This window comes from Ceratotherium simum, chromosome 10, assembly GCF_057802395.1.
Source record: "Ceratotherium simum simum isolate JZ-2026a chromosome 10, ASM5780239v1, whole genome shotgun sequence".
NCBI lineage: Eukaryota > Metazoa > Chordata > Mammalia > Perissodactyla > Rhinocerotidae > Ceratotherium > Ceratotherium simum.
This window is the reverse complement of record NC_141909.1, coordinates 1,521,514-1,538,054: the sequence shown is the minus strand read 5'-3', so window position 1 is coordinate 1,538,054 and position 16,541 is coordinate 1,521,514. Positions and strand designations below refer to the sequence as shown.

Here is a 16,541-nt window from a genome sequence, read left to right as displayed (position 1 = left end):
TTAATTTTTCTAAAAAATTAAAGTACATATGTGAACACTAGAGTGAAATACAAATGTGATTCTAAAAGAAACTTCATGGTCTAAAAAAATCTAACGTGACGGTTTTTTTTCTGATTTGCACAGAAGTCAAGATGAGCAATATTTTAAATGAGCCTTTTCACAAAAGCCAAATCCAAAAGAACAATAACGAATCCCTTTTCAGTTTGATGACTTTAAGTACACTTTCATTTTTTGTTAAGCTGCTGGAAACCACCGAGTGTGAAGCTGCTGGTAAGCACACGCCAGACCGGGACGCAGCTCACCCCGCCTGCCTTCTGATGGGTTTACCTGGCATATTCCGCAGGAGCTTCGCATTGCACATGTGCCCCTTTCGTATGTCCGTAAGGATGTATTCCATCCGCTTAGCCCTCCAAAGGAAGTTAAATACTCTCAGGTAGTGGCTCATACATTCTCGAGTGAACACCTGAAAAGAACAGCAGAAGACAAGCTGATAGTATTCTGTGACACAAGGATCCTCCCAGGCAGTACAGGTCTCAATCTCTTTTTTTTCCCAACATACAATCAACTCTAACAAATTCTAAGTAGTATGTAAGCAACTAATATAGTACATTTTAGGGAAGTATCATTGTATCACAACAACTACACTGATTATTTATGTGCTAAGCAACATGTCAAGCAAACTCACAATAACAGAAGGTAGATATTTTTACACTAATTTTACAGATAGGGAAAAAGGGGCCTAAGCCCACACAGCTAGTAAATGGTGTTACCAGGATTTTCAAACCTAGCCTAGACCTAGTCTAAAATGTAAGCTCTTAACTACAACTCAAATGTGTAGCAGTGTTTTCTACCCCAACCCACTTGGGGGACATGGTGATCTCATAGAAGGCAGGCCTAGAAGAACCTCCAGTCTAAAAAGAGGTCTCCAGGTGATTTTAACACACGTGCTTATTGCTTCTGAAGACCACTTCACTGCAAACAGACAGCTTCACAAGCAGGGAGGATGAGCCCTGCAGGTAGCGACTGGTGAGGCATACCTTCTATGCCCACCTCCCTCCCATGGTGGCCAGATTTAATTAAAAAAAATACAGGACACCCAGCTAAATCTGAATGTCAGATAAACCACAAATAATTTTCTATTATAAGTATGCCCCACGCATAAAGGTAACAGGGTTTTCTGCAGACTGTAGCCAAAAACATTTCTGAAACAATGTGGGCACATTTTCATCCTTTTCTAGACGCCTGGAGCAGAGAATCCATTTACACGTGTTTCCAGTGTTCACCTTACGGTACAGAGAACTGGAAAGAGCGACTGGACAGGGCCTGTGCTCTCAGTAGAGCTCCGGGCTGGGCATCCAGGAGCAGGTGCTCCACTCCTGCAGAGCTTGCTTCACGCCCTTGGGCCTCTTCTCACGCTACCCTCTTGTACTGCCCCATGCCCTGGTCCACCCTTCTCTCCTGCCCAAATCACCTGCCCCTTTACACACCTTTCCCTAGTCTCATCAATCTCCCTCTCCTTCAGACACTTAAGACATTTATTGCTTGACCCTTACTATTTTAGCACTTAACTGTAGACTGCTTTACCTTGTCTTCTTATTTCATATATTCTTGGCACTTCTCACCTGTCACAAGGACTATCTGTTTATTCTTCTGTGTGCCTGTTTGTGCCACCATTGGTAGATGCTCAGTATTAACTGATGATTACATGTCTAAACATGAGCGGTTAGGAGCTGCTTTGAAGGGATTCTGAAATCAACTATGAATCTTTTGGAGATTATCCATTTTGCTGTGCTGCCCACATTATTAACATCCTTGCTATTACAGAAATAAAGGATTACCAGATTAAACAACTTGACAAATAACTTCAAGGATGTTTTGCTAGATAAATGATATCTTATCAGGATCCTTTAAGTACCAAGCTCCCAAAGCACATTTAACATGACCTGATTTACAAAAATTCAGTTTAATCACAATTCTTTAGAAATATAAACTGTTTCAGAGGAAGACATTCATATTTCACTGCATTTATATAGGGAAAAACATCCTCCACATTTTAGTATTGCTACGTATATGGTCTTTCAGTTCATCACTTACCACAGAATCAAGTTCAGGGAAATACTAAACAAATAAGCTTCTGACACCTCATCTAACAATGAGATCAATGACAGATATAAATGGATTTTATTTTGCCCATTATCAAAATGAGAAGATTAAAGATAATCTTTCCATATCCTTCTACAAAGAATTAGTAAGAAGTTAAAATTATACTATATTATATAAGATATAATTAACTAATATAAGATATGTACCCATTATAATTAAACCCTATAAAAATGATAATCTCAATGAGAATAGAAAGGGAATAGAGATAATAGGGTAAATTAAATTTAATGGGGGAAAAAAACCATTTACTGCCAAAATTTGACCCTAAAAGTTATTTCTAAATAGTCCTCTTTTTATCTTTCTAGTAATTTCTGTATACAACTGCATAAAATTTAATCTGATAGTTAAAAGTTATTTCAATTTCTAAAATTAGCCCCAATAACTATAGCTGTACAATAATATGGCCATAGGTATAGCCATTTAGCTGAAAATACACCAACCCAGGATATAAGCTAACCCCAGGACTGGAATGGCAAAGACCAGGCGTACAGGAGACCACTTCTCATACCATGTCCCTAGCAGACCCTACTCATCTTCTCCTTCCCAATTTAGCCTCTCAGGTTGTACCATCAACCCACTGGAATGGCCATACAAATTGGCACCTATTAGCCATAGACAGGGATCTATCTTAAATTTGTTTTTTAAAATAAATCTATGATATAAACTTTTTTTTTTTTTTTTGGTGAGGAAGATCAGCCCTGAGCTAACATCTGATGCCAATCCTCCTCTTTTCGCTGAGGAAGACTGGCCCTGGGCTAACATCCGTGCCCATCTTCCTCTACTTTATATGGACACCGCTACAGCATGGCTTGACAAGCAGTGCATCGGGCACGGCCAGGATCCGAACCTGCGAACCTCGGGCCGCTGAAGCAGAGCTCAAGCACTTAACCGCTTGCACCACCAGGCGGCCCCCAAGATACAAACTTCTTTTGACTCTTTCTACTAGAGCTTTTAAAAATCTAAAACTTTTAAAAATATAATGTTGCATGATCAATTGTTTATGCACAAGGTATGCAATGCTAACTCTGATACTCTTAGTAAGGTCTACAAGTATTATGAAAAAAGTTAAGTAATCGCATATACAGACCATGCTCATTACTCAAGGCACTTAAATTCTGTGAAACAATCAATGTAATTGCCTTTACTATGGTATATTTTACACTATGAGTACATTATACTACTAAAAGTAGTATGTAATTACCAATATGAACAATGTAGATAGTATGAAAGTTCCTAATTTAAATAATTTGTGAAAATATCCTGTTTTGTACATTATAATCATTTAAAACTGTTTAGGATATAAGTCAAAGATGAAAAACTAATTTGCATATGACAAAAAATGAGAGAATAATCATGCATTTAAGACGTGGTAGCTTTGATCTGGTAGAGTTTAAACATCGGGAATTTATATGTAAAAAAAACTGCACCAGTGGGTACCATTGCACAGTAGACACGACAGAGCCATCCGTCAACAGCAAAGCTGTTAATCCAGAAGAGAACAGAGGCAGAGTACGGCTGTGATGAAAGTATCCTAGGGGGGTTGTGACTTACAGCTTGAGAGGCAGAAGGAGCGATGGAGTCTAACTCTACCAGAACCACCAGGAGAAATTTTAGAGCCAAATTACATTACTTCTTAACAAAATATTTTTCCCAATAATTAAAAGAAATGCATGTCCTTCTTGAATATTTCAGGTATAAAAATGACTGAAATAAGTTCAAAGAGGTATCTTGGTCAAGGAGAATTTACTCAAGTCTGAATAAAGAAAAAACGAGCACTTAAGGGCATTTTAACTGCAGACACATAAAAAGACAACTCGGGGGTCAATCTTTTACGATCTGGTGACTGTTAACAGAAACAGTACATTTCTTTCAGCACGGTAAAAGCCCTATGAACAAAGTACAGCTATTTTCTCATCAGTTTAAATGAATACTAAATATCAAATTTTATCTAAGTAGTAAAAATACTACTCCCCTAAAATACACTTTATGGTTCCTTTCAAATTATCCTAAATTAGTTGCTAGCGTCTAAGAATAATGGAATAAAATGAATAATCCATTTATTAAGTACTTGCTGAAACCTATGATAGAACCAATGATATTTTCAAGAATTCTTAAAAAAACAGAGCATCTCAGCCCTCATGAATGATTATCTAAACCACACACAGGGGCGGGCCCCGTGGCTTAGTGGTTAAGTGCTCGCACTCCGCTGCTGGCGGCCAGGGTTCGGATCCCCGGTGCGCACAGACGCACCGCCTCTCCGGCCATGCTGGGGCCACGTCCCACATACAGCAGCTGGAAGGATGTTCAGCTATGACAGACAACTATCTACTGGGGCTTTGGGGGAAAAATAAATAAATAAAATCTTTAAAAAAAATAAATAAATAAACCACACACAGTTCTGGCTTCAGTCTTCACTCAGGGGTACACTCTCGAGGTCAAGTGACCACTCTGACAGACGTTCTTAGAGAAGAAGCAATCTGACACAGCAGCCTGAGCAGTGTCTGCACAGCTGTGACACCAGAGAGGGCCTTACGGTTGCGATGGGTCCATCGACGTGGTAGTCCAGGCTGAAAACGTCCCACCCTGTGTCACCCGGAGACACCTAGGAGCAAAACAGATAGCGCAGGATGTTCCACCAGGCCCACGCCTGCTGCTGAAGCATCTGTCCAATCCCCATAGAAAAGGCAGTGATTTTTAAAAACCTCTCAGCAGTCCTGAGTGTTAGCTACTTGAGAACAGAGAACTGCACCTCTTTGTCACTCTCTGTATCCTCAGCGTTTGCAAAACGACAGGCACATGGTAGGCACTCTCCAAATATTTTGGAATAAATGGCATACTTTTGAATGATTATCATAAAATCTGTTTAAAATTCACCACTATTTTTTTTGTGTGTGAGGAAGATCAGCCCTGTGCTAACATCTGCCAATCCTCTTTTTTTGCTGAGGAAGACTGGCCCTGGGCTAACATCCGTGCCCATCTTCTTCTACGTTATATGAGACACCGCCACAGCATGGCTTGCCAAGCAGTGCGTCGGTGCACACCCAGGGTCCGAACCAGCGAACCCCGAGCCACCGCAGCGAAGCACGCGCACGTAACCACTGGCGCCAGCCGGCCGGCCCCCATCACTATTTTTAATGACAAAAACGCACTGCCTTTTATGTTTCAAATCCTTAAAAGTCAACATTTTAAAAAAAACCCAAGAGGTTCTGCTAATGGCCCTTCATCATAACTAAGCAAACAGTGTATGCCGTGTCTGATATTCATTCTCCTAAGAAATGCCATCTTCTCTCAAACTTGAACTAAAAACATCCTGTTTAATAAAATTATTATTATACATCATCTCTGTGATATCGACATTACAGTAACAGGAACTACGATTTACTGAGCACCCACAATGTGCTAGCAATGCCGTGACCAGCATTGCACATCCTCTGCCCGCCCGCCCTGTGAAGGGCCCTTTGTAAGGTGAGAACGGAGACCCAGTGTGGCTTGTCTAAGATCACACCACAGCAGGTGACAGAGCAGGGATTCCAACTCAGGTTGCCCAGTCATCCAGTAACAACTCTTACCCACTAGACGCGACTAGTGCCTTACACAAAATGGGAAACATTAGCAAGAACGCGCAGGGCTCAGTGAGAGCTCACAGCTTTGTGCAGAACCCCGAGTTGCAGTACCTCCAGCAGCCTCACATCCAGTCTTTTGAGGATCTCAGGACTGTCAAACTGGGCGTTGGTGGCTCTGACGGCGGTTTCAAGAATTCCAGTCAAGTTGTGTTGATACAAAGTGGTAGCTGGACGGACAAGTTCTGGTCTTAACAGAATTTTTTTAACATAAAAGAAAATGTTACTTGAATTCTTAATAAGCTTTGTAAAAACTTAACATTATAAAAAGAGTTAAAATTATAAAAACTAAAAAGACAAATGGAACCAATACAACATGGTAACAAAAGTTTCACAAAATTAACTATAAATAGGATTTCACTAAGTATTTTGGGAAGTAAAATATTTCTTTAAAAATCTCAAAAAAAATTGGGGCTGGGCCAGTGGCATAGTGGTTAAGTTCGCATGCTCCACTTCGGTGGCCTGGGGTTCATGGGTTCAGATCCCAGGCGTGGACCTACACACCACTCATCAAGCCATGCTATGGCGGCATCCCACATATAAAATAGAGGAAGACTGGTACAACTGTTAGCTCAGGGACAATCTTCCTCACCAAAAAAAAAGTTAAATTTGATTCAGCTTAAATTGGAAATAATTAAATGTGTCATACATGTTAACAAATAAAGTTTTCAAACTTAAGACTGGCCTCTGGTAGCATGAACTATCGCTATTTCCTACACAGATCCAATGGGAGGAGAGGTCTTCATTAAATCAAAACAGTTGGATACGTGGGCGTCACGACTCCAAAGGCTAAAAACTACTGCATTATCAGCAAACATTTCCTAAGGTTTACTCATCTGGGTTTCTAAATATGAAGCGAACATTTCTGTGACTGAGAGCTGACCGAGTTAAGAACACAGCCCATCACCCCAGGTGTGCACATAAACCATACCAACTGCAGGCCTTTATGGCAGTAAAAACATCAGACACGGGTGAAAAAGGACCCACAACGTCAGCTTCATGCGAATAAATCTGAAGCAAGCTAGAGATGGACAGCATTCCCTTTTTAAAACTAGAAACTTAGAACATGTCTTTGAGAAGAAATAAATTTTTCATTTAGTAGCAAGAATAAGACGCTGTAAATATTAAAACCCAGCATTTTGCAAATATGTTAAGTCAGCTAAATGATCTGATCTGTAATGTTACCAGGGACCTCAAATTTCACTTTAACTTTGAACTGTAAGAAGCGCCTGCTCACCTCATCCGCACATCTGCACCTGTGGGTCTGCGCATCCCACATCCCCATGTGCATGCCCATTTCAGCCCTGTGACATCTCTAGAACATTTCCCCTTTAAAAACTCATCACCACTCACACTTCCACCATCGACCTCACGACCAGTATCACCTCACTAGGGATCCCCTTCTTTACCTAGAGTGCAGAAATGCTACTTCAGTAAGCACAGTCACACAGCATTTACGTTTAGCAGATAATTGACCCTTTCATGAGATAACTGATGGAACACTGTTACCCACGAGCATGCAGAAGGTCAGTTATCACTGTGTGTGTCCCAAAAAATGGAATTACTTTTCCTAGTGCAGACTGACTCCTGGTTAGAAGTGGGACCACAGGAGCATGTGTGTCTGAAACAGAGGTTCTCAAAGAGCAGCCCTCACACCAGCGGCCTCACCTTCAGCTAGGACCCTGTCAGAATGTACATTCTTGGCCTCTATCCCAGATCTGTGAACCAGACTCTGGTGGACCCAGTGACCCATTTCAACAAGCTCTCTGGGGGATTCTGATGCACACTGAAGTCTGAGGCCCAAAGGCCTGAAACAATCAATGGTTAGCACAGGTAGGATTGAAAGGTAACGCCATTTTAAGTGTCCTAAAGGGAATGCCAAAAAATAATCGTTTCTGTTCTTATATGCCTGAGTGGAAACACTCATCCCGTGCTGTGGCCCCCACTCGGCATGCTCACTTCCAGTGCTGCTGGGAGCCCCAGATTGCACCCCGAGGGTCTGATGGTCTAGTCTAGGGCCAGGAGCATGACAGGCTCTGGGACAGAGCTGTCTGCGTCTCCATGGATGGAGGGGAAGGACATACATTTAGTTCTAGAAGGGAAGATGCCATGAGAAATGTCACGGAACAAAACGAAGAGTAGTAGCATTTGTTTTTTGAGTTTTCTGGGGATTTTTTTTTTACAAGAAACAATGTAAACTAAAAATATGGAACAAAATGTTTGTTTTAAAATATATAGTATTCATAAGGCGCATAAGCTTCTCCTTGACAAAGCAGAGCACAAGCAAAAGTAAAGGGACTTGACATAAAGGAATCTTTTCAGATGACATACCTACCCAGACTAGGGAAACTAAAGAAAAAATAAACAAGTAGGACTTTATCAGATTAAAGAGCTTCTACAAGACAAACAAAACCAGAATCAAGATGAACAGACAACCCACCAGCTGGGAGAGAATATTTGCAAAACATATATCTGACAAAGGGTTGATCTCCGTAATATATAAAGAACTCACACAACTGAACAACAAAAAAACAAACAACCCGATCAAAAAATGGGCAGAGGAAATGAATAGACACTTCTCCAAAGAAGATATACAGATGGCCAATAGGCACGTGAAAAGATGTTCAACATCATTAATCATCAGGGAAATGCAAATCAAAACAACACTAACATATCACCTCACGCCCGTTAGGATGGCTATAATCACCAAGACAAAAAACAAATGTTGGAGAGGCTGTGGAGAAACAGGAACCCTCATACACAGCTGGTGGGAATGCAAACTGGTGCAGCCTCTATGGAAAACGGTATGGAGATTCCTCAAAGAATTAAAAACAGAGATCCCCTATGATCCAACTATCCCACTACTGGGAATCTAGCCAACGAACCTGAAATCAACAATCCAAAGAGGCTTCTGCACCCCTATGTTCATTGCGGCATTATTCACTACAGCCAAGAAGTGGAAGCAACCTAAGTGTCCCTCAACTGACGACTGGATCAAGAAGATGTGCTATATATATACAATGGAATACTACTCAGCCATAAAAAAAAAGACAAAATCGTCCCATTTGCAACAACATGGATGGGCCTGGAAGGTATTAAGTGAAGTAAGCCAGAAAGAGAAAGACAAACACTGTATGATCTCACTCATATGTGGAATATAAACCAACACATGGACAGAGAAAACTGTATTGTGGTTACCAGGGGCAATAGGGGTGGGGGGTGGGCACAAGGGGTGAAGAGAGACATATATATGGTGATGGACAAACAAAAATGTACAACCCAAAATTTCACAATGTTATAAACTATTAAAACATCAATTAACAAAAAATAAAAATAAATTTAGAAAATTAAGGGACTTGAACATGACAACGTGATGATTTTCTCTTTTCAATTTTATCTTATCAGTATGTTCTATGAGATTCAACAAATTTTCCTCTAATGTCATTTATTCTTTTAAACAAAAATTCTAAGACTTTATCATGTTAAAATCTACTGTATATTTATAAAAATCAAAATAGTTTTCTTACTTGAGCAAATCCATTAAGTGCCTTATAAAGTCTCCTTGACCCAGAAGCAAGTACCGCCTCATGGCCTGCATGTGGTCCAGCAAGCTATACTTTCTATTGAGAACGTCCAATAGATATTTGCTGGTCTCAAAATAAGCCGCATCAATTTTCCCCTGAAATGCATTTTCCAAATCTGTGAATAAATCTGCAGCTGTAAAAAATAAAAGGGAAAAGTACACATACATACATAATTTGTATTCTAACAAGAGAAAAACTAAAGGCACACATGAACAAAAGTCATTGCCAACGCCTGCAAATGGCACTGGTGACAGGCCAAACAGGCCACAGGCGTGGTCAGGAAGGCAAACCGGAGTCCCAAGCCCCTGAAACCAAAACACTGATGTCCGGTTGGATTTACAGCAGACATCTGCACTGTGACCTACAGGAGGAACCCCTAACAGCACTGTTCAACACTGTACGCATTTAAGGGTCAAATTACCTTCTACAACATAGCTAACTCGAAATCTCACTAAAACACTTTGGTGAAAAGTGCAAAGAGCGTAGGGCGGGTCAGTGTTGAATCGCCTGCACACACCTACGAGACATTTTCAAAACTAGTCTCAAGAATAAACCAAATGGGACATGTAATGAGCTTTGTGAACTGTGAAATTCGGTGTAAAGGTTAGTACTGCTGCCATGCGGCCATATCAGAGCATCAGAGTAAAGACTGAGGACAGGTGTGGAGATTTCCAGGGACACGTAACAGAGCAGGCTGTCACCACTGAGGAAGCAAGACTCTAAGCAGTAACATAAAAAAAATAAGCATTTCCACAGCTTTACATTGGAAAGAAACAGCACGTGGAGATTATAGATATAACAGAGCTTTTTAATGCTATTTTATATCTGTATAATACAGCACAAAACTATTCATGAAATATATCTAAATACTTGATTTTATTTAAAAACCATAATAACACAAGCTAGAAAACAATTCCACTGTTGAGAAACAATCTAGGATTAAGAAAAGGTAGGATACTTGTCCAGGTTAAGCAAGACAAAGAGGCAAGCTCTTTAGGGTCCAGTTGAAGTCTAACCCCACTACCTCAGTTACCAACCTGAAGACCGAGAGACGTTAGGCTTGTTTTCTGAGTGTTCTGAGTACTGCTACAATTCCAATTACACGTGCATATGGGACCGCAGCATGTCCAGTGAGGAGAGAGTGCACTCTTTGCAGCAGTGAAGCCTGAGGACACAGTCACCCGAGGACACCCTCGGTGAGCTGCTCCATGGGCATATTTTGGGGTGGGGGGGTGGGGCATATATTTCTGTTGATCTACTTAGTTTTAAAAATGTAAATATTTCCCCCCAGAAATATTTTTACTGTACCATTGTTTGAGTCATTAAGGATTTTCATTCCAAAGAAAAGGTTTAATATTCACCAATTTCAGCCCAAAGTGGCCTATCAGAAGACATGTGATTCAGAGCTTCCTTGTACACAGTTTGTTCCTTAATGGCTTAGGTGTACCTTATCCTCCCGTTTGTAAAAACTTACTCTTTAGTCATACTTTTAAATCATCAAAATTTTTTCACATATAAGAAATATAAATTTGACTTTTTCCATTGTTTTTTGTATTATTAGCAGTCCTTCAGGGTTTGTATCTTTTATCTTCACTAATATACTATAAGCTTAATAGCAAAAACCACCCTCGTTCTGCAGACTATGAAGTGGAGAGGACGGGGGGCATGGCAGTGGACACCGTGCTGGCAGTGATCTAACAGCAGCAGCAATCTCTATGGAGCCTCCTGCACGCCGAGCCTTTACGAGACGCTGTACGGTCCACGCCTGTGGGTCTCCACAGCAGGCCTGGGCACGCCCCACTTGGCCTCTCAAGTTGGTTGTCTTCTCTAGGCACTAAGAAAATGTCAAAAGCTATCAAGGCAACTCCTCCTGGCTCTTCTTCCTTTTTCCACCTCTTAAACATAGGTATTTCCCGAAATCTGTACTAGGGTCACATCTCTCTCTATCCTAGGAACTAACCTGGGTCGATGGATCCCTAAAACGTATATGAAAAATTGTGTGTTAAATGCAGTTGTGGGGGGCAGAAGGGGTGAGAGGGAGAGGCGTTGGACCCCGACAGCTAGAGCTGCCGCTCTGCCCTGTGGCCCTGTCCTTAACCAGCACAGCGATTCCCAAGTGGCTACAGTCAGCCGCGACCTTGATCCAGATTTCAGTACAGCATTTCCCATACATTCTGGAAATCTCCTCTAGTGGGTCCTCTCAGATACTGAAAATCAAACTGGGCCAACAGCTACATGAAAAGATGCTCAACATCACAGATAACCAGGGAAATGCAGATCAAACCACAAAGAGATCTCACCTCACACCTGTCATCAAACAGACAAGAGATAACAACCGCTGCAAGGACATGGAGAAAAGGGACCCCGTGCACTGCTGGTGGGAGTCTAAAGCAGCGCAGCCACCGTGGGAAACAGTACGGAGCTTCCTCAAAAATTAAAAATAGAACTACCGTATGATCCAGCAATCCCACCAATGGGTATTTATCCAAAGGAATTGAAATCAGGATCTCAAAAAGATACCTGCACTCCCATGTTCACAGCAGCATTATTCACAATAGCCAAGATGTGGAAACAACCTAAATGACCACTGACAGATGAATGATTAAAGAAAATGTGGTATATACATACAACAGAATATTATTTAACCTTTAAAAAGAAGGTAATTCTGCCATTTGTGACAACATGGATGGAGCTGGAGGACATTATGCTAAGTGAAATAAGCCAGACAAAAGAAAGACAAATATTGTGTCTTTAGATTCCACTTATACATGGAATCTAACATAGTCAAACTCATAAAATAGAAAGCAGAATGGTGGCTGCAGGGGCTAGAGGGAGGGAGAAACAGGGAGGTGAAGGTTAAAGAGTACAAACTTTCAGTTCTGCAAGATGAGTAAGTTCTGGATATGTATTAGAGCACAGTGCCTATAGCCGACAATATTGTTCTGTGTACTTAAAGCAATTTCACTGTACATCTCATTTCATTGATTACTTTCTTTTATTAATGATTGACTGATTACTTATTATTTCATTTTATTGTACGTCTTATCTCCATACCTACATTTTAAGCTCATGAAAGGCATAGCCGTGGTGAATTACTCCCCTATAGCTAGCACACTGTCCTATGCAAAGTAAACTTGAATGAACCAAGATGACAATATAAATAGCAAATATACCCAAGACTGGCAAGCTATATAAGTTAGCCACACACAAAACACCATGAAATTATTGAAGTAGAGGCAGGCAGCAAATGGAAAAAATGGAAGAGAGGACAGCAGTGAATGACGAAAAACCACAGGACATTTACTGCAGACAGCAATTAATGCAGCATTTTGCATACAGACTTGTAAATCTTTGCTGATTTCTGAACAAGTCTTTGAGTTCCAAAGTATGGCTACCGTTAGCTACATTTTTTCCTTTCTGTTCTTATTTTGGCATACTATCACTCTATCACAGTAATACAAATTACTAAGAAGGGTAAAAGAGCTACATCTATTCCTATATCTATTGTTTAACTCTGTATAAAAAAAGAGAATTCAAAATTTACACGGTAATAGATTATTTTATATATATCACACTGTGTATTAAGGTATTTTGGATAATAATTCAGAAAATCTGTCAGTCTTGTTCAACAAAAAATACTTCAAGCAATATATATCACCACCACCACCATCACCATCATCACCACCCCACCATCATCATCATGACCATCACCACCACCATCATACCATCACATTATCATCACTGCCCCCATCACCACTGTCCCCATCACCAACATCACTACCACCATACCATCAAATTATCATCACTGTCACCACCACCATCATCACCCTCACCACCACACCATCACATTATCATCAGTGTCATCATCGTTACCATCACCGTCATGCCATTATCATCACTGTCACCATCACCACCATCATACCATCACATTATCATCACTGTCACCATCACCCACTGTCACCATCACCACCATCATACCATCACATTATCATCACTGTCACCATCATCATCATCACCATCATACCATCTTGAGGTGATTCTGCAGACTTGGTCACAGCTATCATCTTTGTAGTGGGTGTCTGGTCATGACAAACTTGGTGCAGGAAATTTATGGACTTTCCTATCAAAAGAACCTAAAAAACGAAAATATCCTAAAGTTATCTTTATATAAAATTAAAATGATCAATTGTCCAACCACTACAAATATTCATAAGAAATAAATTGACTATTGATTAAAAACTAAATAACAAGAACATCTGGGATAGTATCAAGTGAATTCTGGGAACTGAAAAGATATATTACTAACAAACATATTAATATGTTGATGTATTCAGTTAATACATACTTCATCTCAAGAATGTTAATCCTAAAATACAATAAAACTGTGTTTAACTGAAGATTAGTTTTGTCACATGATCCAGGTAGATATAGCATTAAAATATCAAAATCACACAAACCTCTTTTAACCCTACCTTCCTAGATTGATCCATCGTAATAAATGAAGGAATCATTGATTTCCTTAAAGTATACTTGTCATGCCACAGTCGATCTGTTTTAACTGTCGGATCTGATGCTACAAAAAACTGAAAACAAAGAGGCATTGAAACATTAAAAAGTGATATTTATGGCAAAATAGTAGCTAACAGTAATATCAAAGAATAAGTTATTCTAGAAAGCAAAGTTCTCCAGATACAGAGAGACTTAACCATCTATACCATAAAACTTGTTTTAAAAAGCATTTTGGATACATGTCCCTCTAAATGGAATCACCAAGTTGAGCTTTTTCTTGAAGACTTATGATCATAATGAATATCGATTACAGCCTCTGCTGAGGAACATCCAGGATCTGGTAGGGCTGCCTAGTCCATATGGAGCTCTTTCCCACCCCAGTAAAAACACGCAGAATCCTAAAGCTGTTGAAGATTCAATTCACGCCTGCTTCCAAGTTCTTCTGCCCTCCTGTCATGTACTCAGCTGCAGCTCTTTCGACCAGTGTGCCCGCCCTCTGCTCCACAGGCTCTCACTTGCAGAGTCCCCCACACCTGGAACACAGAGATGCCTAAGCTAACGTACTCTGCTCAGACTGTCAGCTACAGGTAGACCGTGCTGTACAAATGGCCAGCACCCAGTCCACCAATGGCCCCACAGGAAGTGATCTTTTCTTGATGGCTCTTCCAGAGAACCACTCACGCTCAGAAGCTTCTCCCTTGTCCACTGTGCTTCTCACACTCGTCACCCCCACCAACCAGCCTGATCACTGGCATCAGGAAGGACACAGGGTGGTAAGGAGAAAACTAAATTACTGTTGTTCCCAGTTCACTGGCTACTACAACGAGGCCATTCTCATTTTCCAGTCATATGTCCTAACAGACTTGTGCTTTTGTTTCTGTAAATTCAGTTTCTAATAGCAGAACTGCTGAGTCAAAGTAATTTTTAATTTTTGTAGACAATGCCATATTTCCTTTCCAAACAGTTGTGTCGATTAACACTCCCACCAACAGGATGCTCCATATTCTGCATTCCGGCTCATTTTAGATGTTGCTGATCAGTGAGGTGAAATCACGGTTGCTTGCACTGCTGTTTTACTGACCACAAAGGAAGCCGAGCCTATTTTGACAACACCATTGCCATTTCTTTTCTTCTCCTGTGAATTGTCTTTTCATATCCTTGACCTGTCTTTCTATTAATTTTGTCTTTTTCCTATCAATACATAGGGATGCTATTATGGATCGTGACCATTTGTGAATCATTATTACAAATTTAATTTTTCCAAGTTAATCATATGCCACTGTTTACAGTACGTTCCATGTTTCTGTTTTGTTCCATTTTTGTGTTAAGTCGGTAAATGTCTTCCTTTATGGCTTCTGAGTTTCTTGTCTTCCTAAGATCTTCCCATTCCTAGACTACAGAAATATTATCCATGATTTTCTTTTAGTATTCCTATTGAGTTATTTTTATTACCTAGCTCTTTCATCCCTCTAGACTTTATCTTGGGGCAGAGTATGACGTAGGGGTCTATGTTTCCTTCTGGGCAGCATTTTCTCTTTATCAGCCAGGCCAGCACCTTTTATTTAATTCACCATCCTTTCCTCTGAGCTAGGATGCCTCACCAGAAACTATTATTATAATTATTTATATCAATAGATTAAAAGGGGAAAAAATCTGACTATATCAAGAGATATTTGATAACATCTTTATCATCCTCCAACGGTGACAAATTTTTTGTTTTATTATCCCCATGAACATGGATTTAACTGTATCTGGTGTTTCAATCCATTACAGGTGTTATCCTCATTGGCGCTCCATGTTTCCATTCTGGGATGATGGAAGCCTCTTCAAGCTGGCTCCTGACTCCTTTAGACCTCACCCGAGTAGTCTTCCTTGCTCTCTGGTTTGGAAGATGCTCTAGGCTCATCTTGTTCATTTCTCCCCCAGACCTAGAATCAGCCACTTCTCCAAGGAGCCCTAGTTTCTTTTAGGGAGAAATAGCATTTGGACCATAACGTCAGTACCTTGCAGTTTTTTAAGTTAGAAGCTGGATGGTTTAAGACTCAATACTTGCTATGTTACACATGGCAGCTTGGTTCCCCAGGTGGACTGTAAAATCCACTTAAGTCATAACATACCTAAAGTGTCTTTTTAGTGATTCTTACATAAATTCAAAATCACCAATAGGTGAACAACACACAACCCTGACTAGGAAGATGAGTCTGTTCACAGATACAAAATGGACTTAAAGAATTTAAAAAATATTTTTAGCAATTATATAGCAATACAAAATTAACGGTTTCCTAGCAAAATGTAAATAACCTGAATTGACCCAAGGAGAGAGAGAGGACTCTAAAAAGAGCAATATCTTTGTAAGATATCGGAAACGTAGAATGCTATTACTAAGGCACAGGTCCTACTGAACTTTAAAAAAAGACACCACTCTTATGTTACATAAAGTATTCTAGACCAAAGAATGTCCTCGTTTACTTGAATCGAGTATAACTCGAGCAAAACCTGATAAAAATAATATCCAAAATGGAAACTATAGGCAAGTTTCATTTGTGAATACAGATAAAGAAATTCTGAATAAAATATTATCCTTGCATTACTAGATTAAAATATTTTCGGTCAGGGCATACTACACTTCCAAACTACTACTAAATGGCTAAAAACAAGGGAATAT

At 40.1% G+C, this 16,541-nt stretch overlaps 1 protein-coding gene across 1 annotated transcript in view; it reads right to left on the bottom strand.

Moving 5' to 3' along the window:
- The window catches only part of TUBGCP3 (tubulin gamma complex component 3), an 80,316-nt gene that overhangs the window by 26,130 nt on the left and 37,645 nt on the right, over positions 1 to 16,541 (bottom strand). The window contains exons 12-17 of the mRNA XM_004423180.3: positions 13,840 to 13,950; positions 13,392 to 13,500; positions 9,311 to 9,500; positions 5,838 to 5,973; positions 4,697 to 4,765; positions 328 to 463 (exon numbers count right to left, since the gene is read on the bottom strand). Of these exons, the coding sequence (XP_004423237.1) occupies positions 328 to 463; positions 4,697 to 4,765; positions 5,838 to 5,973; positions 9,311 to 9,500; positions 13,392 to 13,500; positions 13,840 to 13,950 (751 nt within the window). The remainder of the gene's footprint in view (positions 1 to 327; positions 464 to 4,696; positions 4,766 to 5,837; positions 5,974 to 9,310; positions 9,501 to 13,391; positions 13,501 to 13,839; positions 13,951 to 16,541) is intronic.